At 47.7% G+C, this 19,140-nt stretch overlaps 1 protein-coding gene across 1 annotated transcript in view; it reads right to left on the minus strand.

Annotated features, from left to right (window-relative positions):
• LOC135914778 (chitinase-3-like protein 1) overlaps positions 1–19,140 on the minus strand; it is a 326,619-nt gene that overhangs the window by 275,525 nt on the left and 31,954 nt on the right. Inside the window, exon 5 of the mRNA XM_070539354.1 lies at positions 5,389–5,483. Within this exon, the coding sequence (XP_070395455.1) occupies positions 5,389–5,483 (95 nt within the window). The remainder of the gene's footprint in view (positions 1–5,388; positions 5,484–19,140) is intronic.

The following is a 19,140-nucleotide window of genomic DNA, read 5'->3' on the forward strand; positions in this document are numbered from 1 at the left end:
ATTACACAAGGGCTACCTGTGGATGTAAGAAACTAAATTCAGATAAAAACGCCGGTAACATTTCAAAACCTTCTGCAGTGCACAATATTCTTGTTACCAACAACGGAATTGACGCAAGAACTAAGATCCTGCCGAAGAAGAGATATTACCTAATTGAAGGGAGCTTAACTCAAAAGATAGCTTCACCGCCATTGAACCAAGGGTTTCACTACCCAACCCAATTTATGACCTAAAAGAAAGTTCGTATTCCGCTACCGATCATGTCGACGGAAGTAGTCAACGTGCCACACTGAAAGATGTAACTGTACCTCAATTGTTGCCACAGAGACAAGTCAGTGTCGATGGCAACCCCCTAATGTATTACACCATGTGCATAGTGTCCACTTGATTGCTTCACCTTCCTGTCAAGGTCGATGTCACTGAAATGAAAGCCCTTGTTGACTCTCGAGCCTCTTCGTCCACAACGAAAAAGGGTAGTGCACGTCGGCCACCTGCATAGTGGCAGGGCCATGCGGGTCCAGGGATAGGATGGGACTGCAAACTCACGTAATGATTGGGCCTGTGTAGTTCTTTCATTTAAAGCTCAGAACATTTCGACAGACGTATTAGTGTTGTACGATCTAACTTATGAATTTCTGTCGCTTCGTCCTGATATCGAAAGGTTAAAGATGAACATATACTGCGACGACAAGGTCCTAACTGTAGACGCTTCACAAGAAGAATGAGCTAGATGAACCTGCACACCTAAATCAAATTTCCTGTGAGGATAACACAAAAATGGAATTATCAGAGCTTTTCTGCAAAGGGAACTACGCCCAGCGATTCCTTCCGGTTCCTTCCGATTTTGTAGACAAAGCAGTGGTTAGAAAAACTCCGTATAATATGCCACGAGAAAAGACGCTATGGATGAAAGAAGAGCTACGAGAAATAGTGGACGCTGAAATCAGTCGACTGTCGGCGTCGACATTTGCATCACCTATAACTATTGCTCCAAAAAAAAGACGGAACTTTCTGTCTTTTGCATAGATTAACAAAATATTAAGCAACAAACTGAGCTGATTCCTTACGCAATGCCCAGGATTAGCGACGTAATTGACGAAAGCGGTGGTTGCCGTTGGTTTTCAAGATTAGGCCTTTGCAGCGGCTTTTGGCAAATACTATTGACTGAACAAACGAAAAATTACGCTTTGTTCATTACATCATTCAACTACGTTTCGGCTGAAAGTACTCCCCAGCGTGGTTTCAGAAGATCATGAATGAATCCCTGAAGCCATATCTGGGAACGCTCTGCAACGTTTACCTTATTATATCATTGTTTATTCTAAAACAAAAGAGGAACATCAGAAAGACCTTTCGCAAGCTTTGCACGCTCTCAGTCTTGCACATCTCAAAGTGAACTTCCGAAACAGTGCCTTTTTCCAAGAAAAGGTGGCGTCCCTTGGAAGAAATTTTGATGGGTCCATGAAAAACAAGGCAGGAATCGGTTGAACAAATATCAGGATTGGCGAAGCCCTACGGTGTACACTCACTACGTGTTTTCCTAGCTCTAGCCGGACACTTAATACACTCATTACGACAAGATCTCTCACACGTTTAAAGCAGAAAGGTATACCTTACTAGTGCGATGACGAGTGTTAAATTGCGCACTGTGAATTTGTGAAAATAATATCGTCGGACCCTATCCTACGGATACCAAACGTCTCCTCGCCGTTTGTGCTCAATACCGATTGGTGCTATTATTCGACCGGCGCAGTGCTCTACCACAAACCATCGGAGTCGAACCACCAAAAGCATTATGTAGTCCTGTAATTCGACCATACATTGAAGCCAGCTTAAGTTTCCTACTCTACTACAGAAAAAGAAACGCTGGCTGTCTTGAAAGCTGTGAAGAATTTCGAACCTACCTAAAAAGGGCAAAATTAATCATTTTCACAGACTACCGGGCGCTCATTCACCTACTTGGCATGACACAAACAAGAGTACAAATCGCTAGATGGGTAAATTATCTTCAACAGTTTGATTTAGTCATTTCTCAACAACCCAGTCTTCTACTCACCGACGTTGATGCCTGTCCAGGTAGCTTGTGCCGAACACATTTGACTACCCTCAAAACAATAATCACATGAAGCTAAAAGCTAGGGCACAGAAGAAATGAAGTTTACCGATGTCAAATACCATGTTGCAGCCACAATGGCTGCCATGACACTGCATCTCTAACATGGCACCCATGATCCGCTAGGCATGATGGTTTCTGGCTCACGTACAATAAACTGCTCCAGGGATCTAGGTGGCCAGGTATGAAGGATGACACCAGAAAGTACATCTAAGCGTTCCATCGGTGCCAGAAGCATAAAATCAAGTTCAGGCAACCCAGAGACATATTTATAATCACAGAGCAGTCAAGTGTACCATTTCAAGTCATTCACTTGGATTTCGCGAAGCTCAGAATAAAAGGTGAAGGCGCCAGGACAACACAAGCTTCCTTGCAGGCTATTGATGAATATACAAGGATGGTTATCACAATTATGGGTTATGGCATGCAAAGTGGGCGGGAGATAAAAAATGTCAATAAAATTTTGTTCACCATATCAAACAACTGCTAATGGCCTCGCCGAACGTGGTATACGAGACACGAAACAATACTGCCTCGAAGCCGCTGTGAGACATCACAACCGTTCTTGCACGAAAAGTCTTGGATGTGGCCCTCTTTTTGCTACTTAAGGGATCATGTCCCTACTGCCAACGGATCGCGAACTGCGCCTTCTTGATAATCTAACGCTTTCTGAGAGCAAAAAAGTGCGAAACAACAAGAGGCATATCAAGATCGATTGAAGAAAAACTTTGACAGGAGAGGCAGCAGCGACATACCGGACATACAACCTTCCGACCTCGTTCTATTATGGAACGGCCATGAGACTTCCAATGGCAAGTTCTATGGACGCTTTCAAGTAATCAAGACTGCCTCGCAGCGTGGTATCCTGAAGATAATCTGGTGCTTGGGGTCTCCGCGCAAACGAAGTACACCTGCTTCAGTAATGCATTCAAATATTATACGAGGAGGTGTAAACAATGAAGTCCGTGGGAGTGAAGAAGTCTCCTACAAAAGAGTTATAGAAGACGTTGAAGAGTGATCGCAAGAAGAAGATACTGGAGGGAGGAGGTAAAAATGGCGGACGATACCCGTCTCTTTACATATGTGTTTCAGTGAATCTCAGTAACGCTACGCGTTATGCATGTATTGACTGGAGGAGAGCTGTTTGTGTTGCGGATCGACGTTTTAATAAATTGGCAAATGTAGCGAATTTGTTATTAGCTTGTCTTGGTCATGTGCAATGCGATGCGATGCCGAAAACATGTTTATGTTCATTCGTGCCGAATGCTCCGAAAATTTGGAATGCTGAAATTCGAGGCAAAGCGAGTGTCGAATGGCACAATGTTTGATCGAATATTCGCTCAAGCTTTCTTTAGGACCACTGCTACCAAAGCGCGCCGCATGCGCATCAGGTGGCAATTCTTTAACTTCGCATGCTTCAAGTCAAGCAAAACTCATTGCACATAGAAAACAGCACCAGGAGAATGACAGAATGGGTTGTTTTGGTAAGCAATAGAAGTTTCTCCGTCGGAAGCCATGCCTCGAATTAAAGAACTAAATACTTCCCTAAATAAATCATCTTCTATAATTAGTCATAAGACGAAAATTTTCCTGGTGGCCGTAAGTTTCATATTCGAGTGTTGTAGCAGTTCCGTTTATAACAGTTCGGTTCAGTTGTAACAAGCTGCATAACGTTAGCTGGGACACCCTGTACACTTACGTGTTGCACAGTTTTCTTTGTGGACTGAAGGAATGGCCCTCTTTATATTTTGTTAAATGTGGGACAGGTCATAAGTGACGGGTGATATGTTGGAAATGTTTCAAGTGTGTGCATTAGTTGCAGCTTTTGCAGGAACTAACGCATGGAAGAACTTCGGGGCGTTAAACATTTGTTTGACGAAGAGTGAAAAATTTAGCCCACAGTTCACAAAGTGCATTCGTCCCAGATATAAAATCAGTCAAAATGGAGGGAACGTTATCGACAATGTGCATGTAGAGTTTATTACGTGCGGTGCGAATAAAGCAATTAAAACTTATATCATTCCACTCCTTGAAGATGGAATGGCAGCGAAAGCTGACATCAGTCAAAGCTCTCAAACGAAAAGCAAAGTGCTTTCGCTGCCAATCCATCCTCTCAGAGTGGAATGGTTATCATTTGCTGGGTCCGCATCGCGGGAACGTTCTTCGTCGGTGGTCGTTTCGCGCCGGTAACCTTTACATTCTCGTTGCTGTTCCCTTGGGCGCTCCTCGTACGCATGTTCTTTTCGGGTGTACGAACTATACGTTTCCGCCCCATCGATAACACAGCTCTTTTTAGCGCCCACACCTCCCTGCCTATATGCAGCGATAACATTGACAACACGCTATTTTTCACGGCGAGCGCGGTAATGTATTCCGTATTTTGACATATGCGCCGCCGCACTGCGCCCGTAGGTGATCACACACAAAGCAGACAATGAAACCCATTGTGTATGGGTTCGTTAGAAATTAGTAAGTCTGTTTATGCTGCCGGACCAGAAAAAAACTACGAATTGTTAGTCATATACAGCTTTCGCTGTAAAGATATATATTCAGGTTTGGAGCACTTCAACACGCTGTACGGCCGTTCTCAACCTATCTAAAGGTCCTGTAAAAAACGTGCACGTGACAGGAGGCTCACATTCGACCAATATTACAGAAAAGGTATAGGTTCTGCTTTTTTTACGATTGTTGCTCAATTTTAATGAAGCCACCACTTGAACTAAATGAGTCACTTCGTGTATATATCGTGGAGAAAGAGCAGTTCATGAAGATGGGCATCAATAAATGTTCAGAATGTGTGGCTCGGTTGCGGCGCATAATTTAGCGTCGTTTTTGGTCCACTATAAAGATTAGGTGAAAATGGGGAGAAAAGTACGACTGATGTGCATGGGAAGTAGAGTGTGTGGGTGCGGTACGGCGTTGGCTAAAATTGTATACAACTCTCCAAACAGGTTTGCCATATGCATGCAATCTTTCAAACTGTGTGATCTAATTATGAGCAACTAAAACTGTTGTTGCAACTACTCCAGATAAGCAGCTTGGCTGGAAATTGCGCCGCAATTCTGCAACTTGTCACAAATTTCTTGTCTTCTTTTTTACTGAGCTCCAACTCGATGAGCAACAGGAGGCTCGACCGACGTACGCCCAAACTCTGTCGGATGAGTTCGCATTAAACGTGTGGCGCGTTGTCCCCAGTGGCAACCTTAAGCAAACGCGGGATGAGAATATGCCTGTCTGCGGCAAACCTTTGCGTCGTTGTGCTGCTACGGACTCGCCTTTCTCGTTGATCATGCGGTAGATGATCATCGTGAAGACGACGACCAGGATCAGCGAGCAGACCAGAGTCACCACCAGCCGCGCCCGCCGTTCCCTGTGAAAGGAAGGACGCGCCTCATTAGTGACGCAGCCCGACGGCATTCCCGCGACATGGGTAAACGCTTCAGGGGACCGCGTAGCACGTCTCCTTAGTTTTCTCGGTTTCGTTAAAGAGTCTTCCTTTTCCGTAGTGTAGAAATTGTTAAACACGTACCGTTCCAAGCCTCGATATTTACCAGCATACCTAGCTAACTTTGAACAAAGACGACACGTTGACAGTCATAAGCGTGAATTTTTCACACTGTATAAGCAATGGAAACGTGCAATTTGAGAAAAAGCATATTCGCCAAATGTATTTATTTGGTCGGCGTCATATTTGAAACACACCATTGAGATAAATTGTTGGCTGGCAGCCAGAGAACTCACGCATTGCTGCATGCAACTTATACGCCAAGGCTCAGGGTTACTTTTGCGTAGTAAACCCGACCTAGTCTAATATAGAACGCCACAACTGAAATCTATGCAGTGCTACCGCGGATAGAGGTACAATTCTTTTTCAACGTATTTTGCGCTTTATATTATCAACGCATCAAGTCAGGCCGCAGAATGTTCTCTAAATATTATGTAATAAGTGATGCCCCCTTTCAATCTCACAAAGACGAAAGTGCCCAGGCCGTATTGCTTGATCTAAAGCACCAAATTCTTGATACCTTATAACGAACTTGTGCAAACCAACATTTCGTTGGTCCGTCCCAACATTTGGAACAGCGTGGTATGGCATTTTTATACCGGCTCTCGCACAAAAGTTACACAAATAATTTAAAAGTTACAGCGGGCTTCACGCGATCGCCGATCAAATTATGTTCATGGGCGCTGCGTGTGCTAGACATTGACACTTCACGTTGTGGAAATAGGCATGCGCTCATATCTTTAAATCAGTTGTTGACAAAACGATAAAGTGTCGATGCAAAGATTTCAAATAACAATATAGCGGCGGCCCTTATTTGCATGTGCAGGAATGTGCGCTTGCCCTGTCGCAGAGCATGCCTCGCATCGTCGAAAACAATGTAGCCGCGTCTCCACATTGCATGTGTAGAAATATGCGCTTGCCCTGTGGCACAGCCTGCCTCGCATCGTCGAGAACAATGTAGCGGCGTCTCTTGTTTACATGTACAGCATTGTGCGAGTGCCCTGTGGCGTCAGTGCCCTGTCAGCAGCGTCTCTTTTTTGCATGTGCAGCATTGTGCGATTGCCCTGTGGCACAGCATGCCTCGCATCGTCGAGAACAAGGTAGCGGCATCTATTCTTTGCATGTGCAGCATTGTGCGATTTCTCTTTGGCACAGCATGCCTCGCATCGTCGAGAACAATCTAGTGCCGTCTCTTCGTTGCATGCGCAGCAATGTGCGCTCTTTTTTGCATGTGCAGCAATGTGCGATTGCCCTGTGGCACAGCATGCCTCGCATCGCCGAGAACAATGTAGCGGCATCTCTTCTTTGCATGTGCAGCAATGTGCACTTGCCCTGTGGCACAGCAAGACTCGCATCGTCGAAAACAATGTAGCGGCGTCTCTTTTTTGGATGTGCAGCATTGTGCGATTGCCCTGTGGCACAGCATGCCTCGCATCGTCGAGAACAAGGTAGCGGCGTCTCTTCTTTCCATGTGCAGCAATGTGCGCTTGCCCTGTGGCACAGCAAGACTCGCATCGTCGAAAACAATGTAGCGGCGTCTCTTGTTTACATGTGCAGCAATGTGCGATTGCCCTGTGGCACAGCATGCCTCGCATCGTCGAGAACAATCTAGCGGCGTCTCTTGTTTACATGTACAGCATTGTGCGATTGCCCTGTGGCACAGCATGCCTCGCATCGTCGAGAATAAGGTAGCGGCGTCTCTTCTTTGCATGTGCAGCAATGTGCGCTTGCCCTGTGGCACAGCAAGACTCGCATCGTCGAAAACAATGTAGCGGCGTCTCTTTTTTGCATGTGCAACAAAGCGCACTTGCCCTGTGGCACAGCATGCCTCGCATCGTCGAGAACAATGCAGCGGCATCTATTCTTTGCATGTGCAGCAATGTGCGCTTACCCTGTGGCACAGCATGAATCGCATAGTCGTGAACAATGTAGCGGCGTCTCTTGTTTACATGCGCAGCAATGTGCGATTGCCCTGTGGCACAGCATGCCTCACATCGTCGAGAACAATGTAGCGGCATCTATTCTTTGCATGTGCAGCAATGTGCGCTTGCCCTGTGGCACAGCATGACTCGCATCGTCGAGAGCAATGTAGCGGTGTCTCTTGTTTACATGTGCAGCAATGTGCGATTGCCCTGTGGCAGAGAATGCCTCGCATCGTCGAGAACAATGTAGCGGCATCTATTCTTTGCATGTGCAGCAATTTGCGCTTGCCCTATGGCACAGCATGACTCGCATAGTCGTGAACAATGTAGCGGCGTCTCTTGTTTACATGTGCAGCAATGTGCGATTGCCCTGTGGCACAGCATGCCTCGCATCGTCGAGAACAATCTAGCGACGTCTCTTCGTTGCATGAGCAGCAATGTGCACTCTCTTGTTTGCATGTGCAGCAATGTGCGCTTGCCCTGTGGCACAGCATGACTCGCATCGTCGACAACAATGTAGCGGCGTCTCATGTTTACATGCGCAGCAATGTGCGATTGCCCTGTTGCACAGCATGCCTCGCATCGTCAAGAACAATGTAGCGGCATCTATTCTTTGCATGTGCAGCAATGTGCGATTGCCCTGTGGCACAGCATGCCTCGCATCGAAGAGAACAATCTAGCGGCGTCTCTTCGTTGCATGAGCAGCAATGTGCGCTCTCTTGTTTGCATGAGCAGCATTGTGCGATTGCCCTGTGGCACAGCATGCCTCGCATCGTCAAGAACAATGTAGCGGCATCTATTCTTTGCATGTGCAGCAATATTCACTTGCCCTGTGGTACTGCATGCATCGCACAGTCGAGAGTAACGTAACGTTCACCACCGCGCCTTTCCGTTTGGGCACCTACGCAGCGGGGCTCGCTGAGCTGGTACTCCACGTCTCTTTTTTACACCTCTAGCAATATTCGCTTTCCCTGTGGCACAGCATGCATCGCACCGTCGAGAACAAGGTAGTGTCCGCTATCGTGCATTTTCCATATGGGCACCGATGCAGCGGTGCTAGCTGTGCTAGCTGTGCTTGTACGCGGCTTCTCTTCTTTGCACGTGTAGCAATATTCGCTTTCCCTGTTGCACAGCATGCATCGCACCGTCAAAAACAAGGTACCGTCCACGATCGCGCCCCTTCCGTTTGGGCATTGACGCCGCAGTGCTCACTGTGTTTGTCAGCGGCGTCTCTTCTTTGCATGCTCAGGAAGGAATAGTCGCCTTTCCTGTGGCACAGCATGCATCGCATCGTTATGAGCAAAGTAGCGTCCACGATCTCGGAATTACCGTTTGGACACTGACGCCGCAGGGCTCACTTTGCTTGCACGTGGTGTCTCATCTGTGCATGTGCTGGAATATTTGCATTCCCTGTGGCACAGCATGCATCGCACTGTCAAGAACAAGGTAGGTTGATTGATTAGCAGAGTTTATTGCCGCAAGGGCCAGATGTGGCCAAAGAGCGCCAAGTCGATGATCCATGCTTCTCAGTGATATATGGGTGTTAATTGCGGGGAGGATTGGAAAACGGCTGTATAGTGGCCTAAACTATTCACTAAAAAGTGCAAAATATGCATGTGTTGCATTGTGGCGGTAAAGGTAGCTAAAATTTATTCGCTCCTAAATGCGTAAAATACAAGTATCTACATATTAAAAATGACAGTGATTGATTGTTTCTCCGATGACAATAGATCTTTCACGAGATAGGGATGATAAGTAAAATATGTAGTATCTGTAGCACTAGTGCTTCAGCAAGGCCTTGAAAGCAAGGGCTGGGAAGCGGTTGTTCTAGAAAATATTTCATTGCAGCTACGACCTCCAGGTGGAGGCCGTGTTACAAGTACCCTGGCCAGATGACATTTAGTGTGCCAGTTTCAAATAAAAAGTTTAATGCTGATTGAAAAGTAAAAAGGTGTTCATTGCTCAGAAAGAATGCTGGATGTGACGGTATGTGTTGGAAATAAGCTGAGGGAAAGTACTTTTTTCATTCTGCCTCTATTTCAGTGCATTGGATAAGAACGTGAACAACTGTAAGCCTGTTTTCACATTTGGTGCATGTTGGAGGTTCGCTTCCCGTCAAAAGGTAGTAGTGAGTGCCGCAAGTATGTCCTTTTCTTTATCTACAAAGAAGCACTTCCTTAAGTCTTGCGGTTCTTTCAGATATCCCGTTCCCTAATTTGGGTTTGATAACGTGTAGCTTATTCCCTACTGCATTATCCCATTGATCCTGGCACTACTTCCTCAGTTTATGGCGTAAGAAGGGCTTAACGTCTGCTGCTGCTGTGGGTTTATTCACATCAGTTTCATTAAATGCGACTGACGTTGCGCTTTCGTCGGCAGCTACATTACCCTTTATGTCCCTATGGCCAGGTACCCAACATAGGACGATATTTTGCTTGTACATTAAGGCTAAGCCTACTTGCGTGTATAGTTCATTAAAAACAGGGATCGTATCTTTCCGAAAATCATTATGGTCCTCATTACGCTTAATGAACCTGTGAAGATGATGGCCTTATTGAGATTTCTTTGTATGATGTGTTTTACAGCTGAGAGTATCGCGTACTCTTCAGCCGTGAAAATACTTGTGTTGGTATTTCGAGAATTGGAGGTGGAAAAAATGGCCCAAGAGCTGCATACGCCACACCAGCAGATGATTTGGAAGCATCTGTATAAAACTCGGCAAAGCAGTACTTTGCTTGGAGTTCGAGGAAGTGCGATCGTATGTTGGCCTCAGGTGCATGTTTCGTCATAACGACAAAAAAGATATTGCACTCCATGGTCTGTCATTCCCAAGGCGGTGGAAGGTGAGTGGGATGCATTAGAATGTTTTCTGGGAGATGGATGTCTGTTTCTTCTGTCCTTGCTTCCAAGCGCAGGCTCAAAGGAGTTCTAATAAGTGGGCGGTTATGGTAAAATCTGGCAGCGGACAGGTCGCTAACGATAAAATGGCATGGATGTTCGGTGTCTGATTTTTACCTTAGTGCAGTATGATAAACTTAAGAATGTTCTTCGTAGATGTAAGGACCATTTGTTGGACTCAACGTACAGACTTTCAACAAAGCTCGTTCTAAAGGCGCCTGTTGCCAGTCGTATGCCGTGGTTGTGGACTGGGTCGAGAATCTTTAGAGCACTCTTTGTTGCGGAGTGGTACACCATGGCTCCGTAGTCGAGGCGTGATTGTACGAGACTCTTATACAGGCTAAGCAGACACTCCCTGTCACTGCCCCAGGTTGTTCGAGAGAGAAGCTTGAGGAGGTTCATGGTCTGCAGGCACTTTAAGATATTTTAAGTGGGGAATGAAGTTAAGTTTTGTGTCCAGGATAATGCCGAAGAATTTGTGTTCAGGGCTGACAGTTAGTCTTTCTCCATTAAGGTTAATATCTCGTTAGGGTAGTACACCTCTCCTGTTTGAAAATAGGACACGTGCTTTTTGGGGGGTTTAATTTAAAACCATTGTCGTCCGCCCACCTTGAGAATCTATTCAAGCCAAGCTGTAGCTGCGTCTCGCAAATGCTAAGATTGCATGACCTGAACCCTGTGTATATCGTCCACATAGACGGAGTAGAAGAGTGTGCGAGATAATGCGGTGTGGATTTTAACAATAAATAACGTACAGCTCAGTACTCCACCCTGCGGGACACCTGTCTCCTGTATGAATGGTCGACGAAATGTCCTGTCAGAGAGATAACTTTCAATTATTCTCAGCAGGTTGCCGCGAACACCCATTGCAGAAAGATCCCGAAGGATCCCGAAGCGCCACGTAGTATCATACGCTTTCTCCATATCCAGAAACACTGTTAACACAAGCTGTTTGTGGACAAAGACATCGCTGATGTACATTTCTATGCGCACAAGCTGATCTGTCGTCGATCTGCTTTCTCTGAAACCACATTGATATCGGTCTAATTTCTTGTTTATTTCTAGATAGTTGACCAGCCGGCTGTTTAATATCTTCTCAGAAACTTTGCATAAGCAGCTCATCAATGCTATAGGCCTATAACTATTTGCCAAAGAAGGATCCCTACCCTGTTTCAATGTGGGAATTACGATGGCCTCTTTCCAGGCAGTAGGAATTCAGCCGGAAGACCATATAGAATTGTAAACACAAAGAAGGGCTTTTTGTGATTCAGACGGCAGGTGTTTTAGCATTTCATATAGTATGCGGTCAGAACCTGAGGTGGATTTGTTGCAGCTATTTAGTGCAGCCTGAAGCTCCGCCATACAAAAAGGTCTGTCGTATGCCTCGCATTTTGTGCTTTTCCGTTCTAACGGTTGTCTTTCTATTTGCCTTTAGTATCTTTGGAATGTTTCAGAGTACTGCTACGAGCTGGATAACTGTTCGAAATATGCGCCAAGAAAGTTCGCGTGATCTTCCATGCTGTCGCCTTGAGTATTTACCAAAGGCAGCGAGTAAGGCTGTCGACCGTTTATTCTCTTCACTATATTCCAAAGCTTTCTTTCAAGAGTGTAAGAGTTAATTCCCGATATATACTTTCTCCAACTCTCTCTTCTAGCTTATCGCCGCGTTCTCCAACCCTGGGATTTGACCTGTTTCAAATTGACTAGATTTTCTGCCGTCGGAGAATCCCGAAGTAAAGCCCATGCCTTGTTCTGCTTCTTACGCGCTATTCGACAGTCATCGTTTCACCACGGAAAACGGCGTTTTCTCGATAACCCACTTGTTACAGGGATACACTTGGAGGAGGTGTCAAGGAAAAAAAACAGTCAATTTTTTAACTGCGGCGTCTATGCTTAAAGCACACATGTCGTCGCAGGATAAACAAGCAATATTTTTGACCTTTTCCCAATCAGCTGAGTCAGTTCTCTAGCGAGGTAATTGTGCAAGGCATTCATTAGACATTGGTGTGCTTAGAACTACAGGGAAATGGTCACTCCCGTAAGGGTTTTTAATAGCTTTCCATTTTAAGTAAGGCAGAAGAGTAGGAGATGCAATGCTAAGACCTATTGAGGAGTATGTTTTCTTTACCATGTTATGGTAAAAACACGCACCTGAAGAATAAAGGAACTGTTCAATCAAGTGACCTCTCGCGTCGCAGCGCGAGTCGCCCCATATGTTGCTGTGCGCATATAAATCTTCAAGCACAAGATATGGTTCAGGTAACGGATCTAGTAATGTTTGAAATTCTTGTTTGTGAAGCTGAAAATGCGGCGGTATATATAGGGAGAAGATGGTTGTCAGTTTATTTAAAACTACAGCTCGAATGGCCACTGCCTAAAGGGGTGTTTGTAGCTGTAAGTGTTGACAGGCTATAGATTTGTCAGCTATGATGGCTACGCCACCTGATGATGCCAGGGCATCATCGCGATCCTTCCGAAAAATAACATAGTGACGAAAGAAGTGTTTATGTTTAGATTTCAAATGAGTCTCTTGGACAGACGTACATCACTTTTTGAGCTAGTTCATTAAGGATTTCTTGGACATCATCGAGGTTGTAAAGCAGGCCTCTGATATTCCACTGAAAAATCAGTGTATCCATACGAAAATAAATTTTGTGATATGTGCCAAAGAAAATGAACATCGCTTAGCTTAGAGTGCCTTTTCGGGTCCTGTAATTAGAATTTTGTCTTTCCTGGAGTGGTCGAGAAAATCGCGCCGCTCCTTAGGAATAAACTGCGCCTTCTGACTGGTTGTTGTGTCCATGGCCTCTTGCGAGGCACTGGACACGCGCTCTTGCGAGCGGTGTTTTTTCTGTGGAGGCCTTGTCTCGGAAGACAACGCCTTGAAGCCGACCGTGCTGGTGGTTAGTGGGCTTGTGTTGACCTCTGAGCTGGGCTGACTGGTGCAGCACTAGCAGAGGCCTCCGTTGTTTTTTCTGTGGAGGCCTTGTCTCGGAAGACAACGCCTTGAAGCCGACCGTGCTGGTGGTTAGTGGGCTTGTGTTGACCTCTGAGCTGGGCTGACTGGTGCAGCACTAGCAGAGGCCTTCGTTGTTGTCAAATTCGGGAGAGGTAGGGCAGCCTTCGCTGCTCCCACCATGGCGGCGGGTGGCGTTGCCGCACGCTCGCTATGCGTAGTGGTGGCGTCCGCCAAGTGCTATTGTGGTACTGCCCCCACGACGTACCACTTCGGCGAAAGAGCAGTCTGTGCAAATGTTGGTGAGATGTGTTGACTTGCTTGTCTGAAAGTTATGTTTCCTTTATCTTTACTGCGATTATTTCTTTTTCTTTCTTCCAGACTGCGCATGATCGAGAATATGCAGGGTGACCACCATTACAATTGCTACAATGCGGCTCAGCCTTACAGTCATCTGCAGAGTGTTCATTGATGCCACATTTCGCACATGTCAGCCGCCCTCGGCTGCTCTGGGAAGCGTGACCAAACCTCTAACATTTAAAACAACGTCACGGGTTTGGGATGTACGGTGTACTCTGATTTTGGTATATCCAGTTTCTAATATCTCTGGTAACGCGCTAGAGCCAAAGGTAACTATCATGCGCTTAGTTGGCAGTTCCTTGTTATTCACGTCTGATCTTTATTCTTTGTAGACTTATTACGTTTTCATACTTCCATCCTTCCAGGAGTTCGTCTTCGGTCAAGCCTATCAAGTTAATGTCACAGATCATGCCTTTGGCCGTATTCATAGTTCGGTGTGCTGTTACGCTGACAGGGCTGTCTCCCAAGTTGTACAAGGTTCGTTAGCTTGTCAGGTTGTGCCTTGTCTTTCAGTTCGAGTAATAGGTCCCCCCTGGACAAGTTTGGTGATTTTATAGCCGCTTCCAATGGTCTCTGTGAGATACTTCGCCACGACAAATGGTCAAACCATTCTTCCTTTCTTGTCAGGTTTATCACTGTGGACAACGTGAGATTTTGGGAAAGTCTGAGTGCCTTTTAGAAAAAACTGAAACGTTGCATCGCTGCGCCCCTGTTTAGAGGGAAGATCGGTAGACAAAGGGTTAGAAGTTCCCATGAAATATGTTCAGTATTCAGCGACGATGCCAGTCACCCACTACCGAGCCCAACAAGAGGACAAGGAAGGGTATGTGGTGAAACAAGCCCTACCATGCCAACTGTTCGTAATCACTATAGCAACATATGTTATAACCAAGGTAGCCCATAGCACACCAGGTTAGCCCTCACCACCAGGAATGTTGGAAGTTATCGGAAGAAAAAAGACAGGAAACACAAAAAGTGACAGGGAAAGACGAAGGTGTGCGAAGAGAGAGACAGGAAAAGCCGACTGCCGATTTCCTCTAGGTGGCTCAGTCTGGAGGTGCGGCCTATGTGAAGCCGAGGCCTTAAAGGCTCAAACACCCAGCATCGGCTCAACCCCCAGGATCCCCCTTTTCCCCAGACACGGCTAAGCCGCGCACGCCTACACGCGGGAGGGTGCAACCATCGTGTGCTCGGGTACGTGGTGTCGCAACACACTGAACGCCTGCTTACGTCGACGCCCGTGCGGGGAAGAACAAGGTAGCGTTCACTATTACGCCATTCCCTTTTGGGCACTGACGCCGCGGTGCTCACTGTGCTTCTACGCGGCGTTTCTTCTTTGCATGTGCAGGAATATTCCCTTTCCCTGTGGCACAAAATGTGTCGTACCGTCGAGAACAAGGGAGCGTCCACTATTCCGCCCTTTCCCGTTGGGCACCAACGCCGCGGGGCTCGCTTGGTTTGTACGCGGCGTCTCTTCTTTGCATGTGTAGCAATTTTCGCTTTCCCTGTGGCACGGCATGCATCACACCGTCGAGAACAAGGTAGCGTCCACTATCGCGCCCTTTCCGTTGGGCGTCGACGCCGCGATGCTCATTGTGCTTGTACGCGGCGTATCTTCGTTGCATGTGCAGAAATATTCGCTTTCCCTTTGGCACAGCATGCATCGCACCGTCGAGAAGAAGGTACCGTCCACTATCGCCCCCTATCCGTTTCGGCACCGCCGCGCGGTACTCGCTATGAATGTACGTGGCGTCTCTTATAATGTCTAGAAAAATTCTCTTTCCCTGTGGAACAGCATGACTCGAACCGTCAACAGCAAGGTAGCGTCCATGGTCACACCCTTTCTGTTTGGGCACCGACGCCGCGGTCCTCACTGGGGTTGTACGCGGCGTCTTTTCTTTGCATGTGTAGCAATATTCCCTTTCCCTGTGGCACAGCATGCATCACGCCGTCGCAAACAAGGTAGCGTCCTCTATCACACCCTTTCCGTTTGGGCACCAAAGCCGCGGTGCTAACTATGCTTGTACGCGGCGTCTCTTCTTTTCATGTGTAGCAATACTCCCTTTCCCTGTGGCAGGCGCATGACTCGAACCTTCGACAGCAAGGTAGCGTTCACTATCGCGCCCTTTCCGTTTGGACACCGACGTCGCGGGGCTCGCTGTGCTGGTACGTGGCGTCCCTGCTTTGCGTGTGTAGGAACGTTCACTTTCCCTGTGGTACAGCATGCCTTGCATCTTGAAGAGACGGTAGTGTCAACTATCGCGCCCTTTGCGTTGGGGCATCGACGCTGCGGTGCTCACTATGCTTGTGCGCGGCGTCTCTCCTTTGGACCTGTAGCAATACTCGCTTTCCCTGTGGCACCGCATGCATCGCACCGTCGAGAATAAGGTAGCGTCCAATATCACGCCCTTTCCGTTTGGGCACCGACGCCATGGTCCTAATTGTGCTTGTACGTGGCGTCTTTGAATGTGTAGCAATATTCGCTTTCCCTGTGGCACAGCATGCTTAGCACCGTCGAGAACAATGTATCGTCCACTATAGTGCCCTTTCCGTTTTGGCATTGACGCCGCAGTGCTGGCTGTGGTTGTACACGGCGTCTCTTCTTTTAATGTGAAGGAATATTCGCTTTGCCTGTGGTAAAGCATGCATCGCACCTTCGAGGTCAAAGTAGCGTCAACTGTCGCACCCTTTCCGTTGGGCACCAACGCCGCCGTGCTTCCTATTCTTGTACGCGGCGTCTCTTCTTTTCATGTGTAGCAGTATACGCTTTCCCTGTGGCACGCATGAGTCGAACCGTCGGCAGCAAGGTAGCGTCCACGATCGAGCCCTTTCCGTTTAGGCACCGACGCCGCGGTGCTCACTCTACTTATACGCAGCGTCTCTTCTTTGCCTGTGTAGCAATATTCTCTTTCCCTGTGGCACAGCATGCATCGCACCTTCGAGGTCAAGGTAGCGTCCACTATCACGCCCTTTCCGTTTGGGCACCAACGCCGCGGTACTCGCTATGCTTGTACGCGGCGTCTCTTCTTTTCATGTGTAGCAATATTCGCTTTCCCGGTGACACAGCACGCATCGCACCGTCGAGAACAAGGCAGCGTCCATCATTGTGACCTTTCCGTTTTGGCACCGACTCCACGGTGCTCGCTGTGCTTGTACGCGGCGTCTCTTCTTTGCATGTATAGCAAAAATCGCTTTCCCTGTGGCACTGCATGCAACGCACCGTCGAGAGCAAGGTAGCGTCCTCTATGGCACCCTTTTCGTTTCGGCACCGATGATAAGGTGCTCACTGTGCTTGTACGGGGAGATTCTTCTTTACATGTGTAGCGAAATTCGCTTTCGCTGTGGAACACCATGCATCGCACCGTCAAGAACAAAGCAGCGTCCACAATCACGGCTTTTCCGTTTGGGCATCGACGCCACGGAGCTCGATGTGCTTGTACGCGATGTCTCTTCTTTGCATGTCTAGCAACAATGGCTTTCCCTGTTGCACAGCATGCATCGCACCGTCGAGAACGAGGTAGCGTCCACTATCGCGCCCTTTCCGTTTGGGCACCGACTCTGCGGAGCTGACTGTGCTTCTACGCGGAGTCTCTGCTTCGCATGTGCAGCAATATTCGCTTTCCCTGGGACACAGCATGCTTAACACCGTCGAGAACAATGCATCGTCCACTGTTGGGTTCTTTCAGTTTTGGCATCGACGCCGCGGTGCTGCCTCTGCTTGTGCATGGCGTCTCGTCTTTTAATGTGAAGGAATATTCTCTTTCCCTGTGGCAAAGCATGCGTCACACCTTCGAGGTCAAGGTAGCATCCCCTATCGCGCCCTTTCCGTTTGGGCAAAAAGGCCGCGGTGCTCCTTATGCTTGTACGCAGCGTCTCTTCTTTGCATGTGTAGCAATATTGACACGTGTACTTATCTTTATCGGGCGACCACGTTTCGCCGCTTAACAAATGTAATCGCACAGCGAGGGACGCGCCTGCATGTATCCGACGTTTCTGGAAAGTTATCGATGCTTCTACCCGGGTGTCTGTTGTCGCCGAACCTTGTGTTATCTGATTTCATCATGTAACGCGAATGGTGTAGAACTTTGTGGAAGGCACGCGGGTCCGAACGATTAGTCTGGAACATTCGACGACTGCTCTATAAAAGCCGACGCGCTTGACCCGCTGATCAGATTTTCGACGATCGCCGACCGTGTTCGCCGCTATCTTTGTGCTATAAGTGTAGCCTCTTTTGTGGGCACAGGTTCACCCAATAAAAGTTAGTTTTGTGTTTCACAGTATTGATACTGTGTCCTTTGACGTCACGACCACGTGACAATATTCTCTTTCACTGTGGCACAGCATGTATCGCACCTTCGAGGTCAGGGTAGCGTCCACTATCACGCCTTTCGGTATGGGAATCGATGCCGTGGTGCTGGCTGTGCTTGTACGCGGATGTCTCATCTGTACAAGTGTGGGAATATTCAATTTCCCTGTGGCACAGCATGCATCGCACCGTCGAGAACAAGGTAGCGTTTACTATCGCGCCCTTTCCTTTTGGGCACTGACGCCGCTGTGCTCACTGTGCTTGTACGCAGCGTTTTTTTTTTTGCATGTGTGGGAATATACGCATACCCTGCGGCACCAAATGTGTCGCACCGTCGAAAGCAAGAAAGTGTCCTCTATCCCGCTCTTTCCTTTTGAGAACCAATGCCGTGGGACTCGCTGTGCTTATAGGCGGAGCCTTTTCTTTGCATGTATAGCAATATAGCAATACAAAGCAGCGTCCATCATTGCGGCCTTTCCATTTGGGAAACCGACGCCACGGTGCGCAAAGTGCTTGTACGCGGCGTCTCTTCTTTGCAAGTGTAGCAGTATTCGCTTTCCCTCTGGCGCAGCATGCATCGCACTGCAGTGATCAAGATAGCGTCCACCATCGCGCCCTTTTCGCTTCGGCACCGATGATACGGTGATCACTGCTTGTACGCGGCGTCTATTCTTTGCATGTGTAGCAATATTCGCTTTCCCTGTCGCACAGCACGCATCTCACCGTCGAGAACAAGGTAGCGTCATATATCGCGCCCTTTCCGTTTGGGTACCAACGCCGCGGTGCTCGCTATGCCTGTACGTAGCGCCTCTTCTTTGCATGTGTAGCAATTTTCGCTTTCCCGGTGGCACTGCGTATATCGCACAGTCGAGAATAAGCTGGTGTCCACAATCGCGCCCTTTACGTTTGGGCACTGATGCCGCGGTGCTCACTGTGCTTTTACGCAGAGTCTCTTCTTTGCATGTGTAGCAAAATTCGCTTTCGCTGTGGAACAGCAAGCATCGCACCGTCAAGAACAAGGCAGCGTCCACGGTAGCACCCTTACCATTTGGACATCGACGCCGCGGTGCTAGATGTGCT

The sequence above is a fragment of the Dermacentor albipictus genome, chromosome 5, assembly GCF_038994185.2.
Source record: "Dermacentor albipictus isolate Rhodes 1998 colony chromosome 5, USDA_Dalb.pri_finalv2, whole genome shotgun sequence".
Classification (NCBI taxonomy): Eukaryota; Metazoa; Arthropoda; class Arachnida; order Ixodida; family Ixodidae; genus Dermacentor; species Dermacentor albipictus.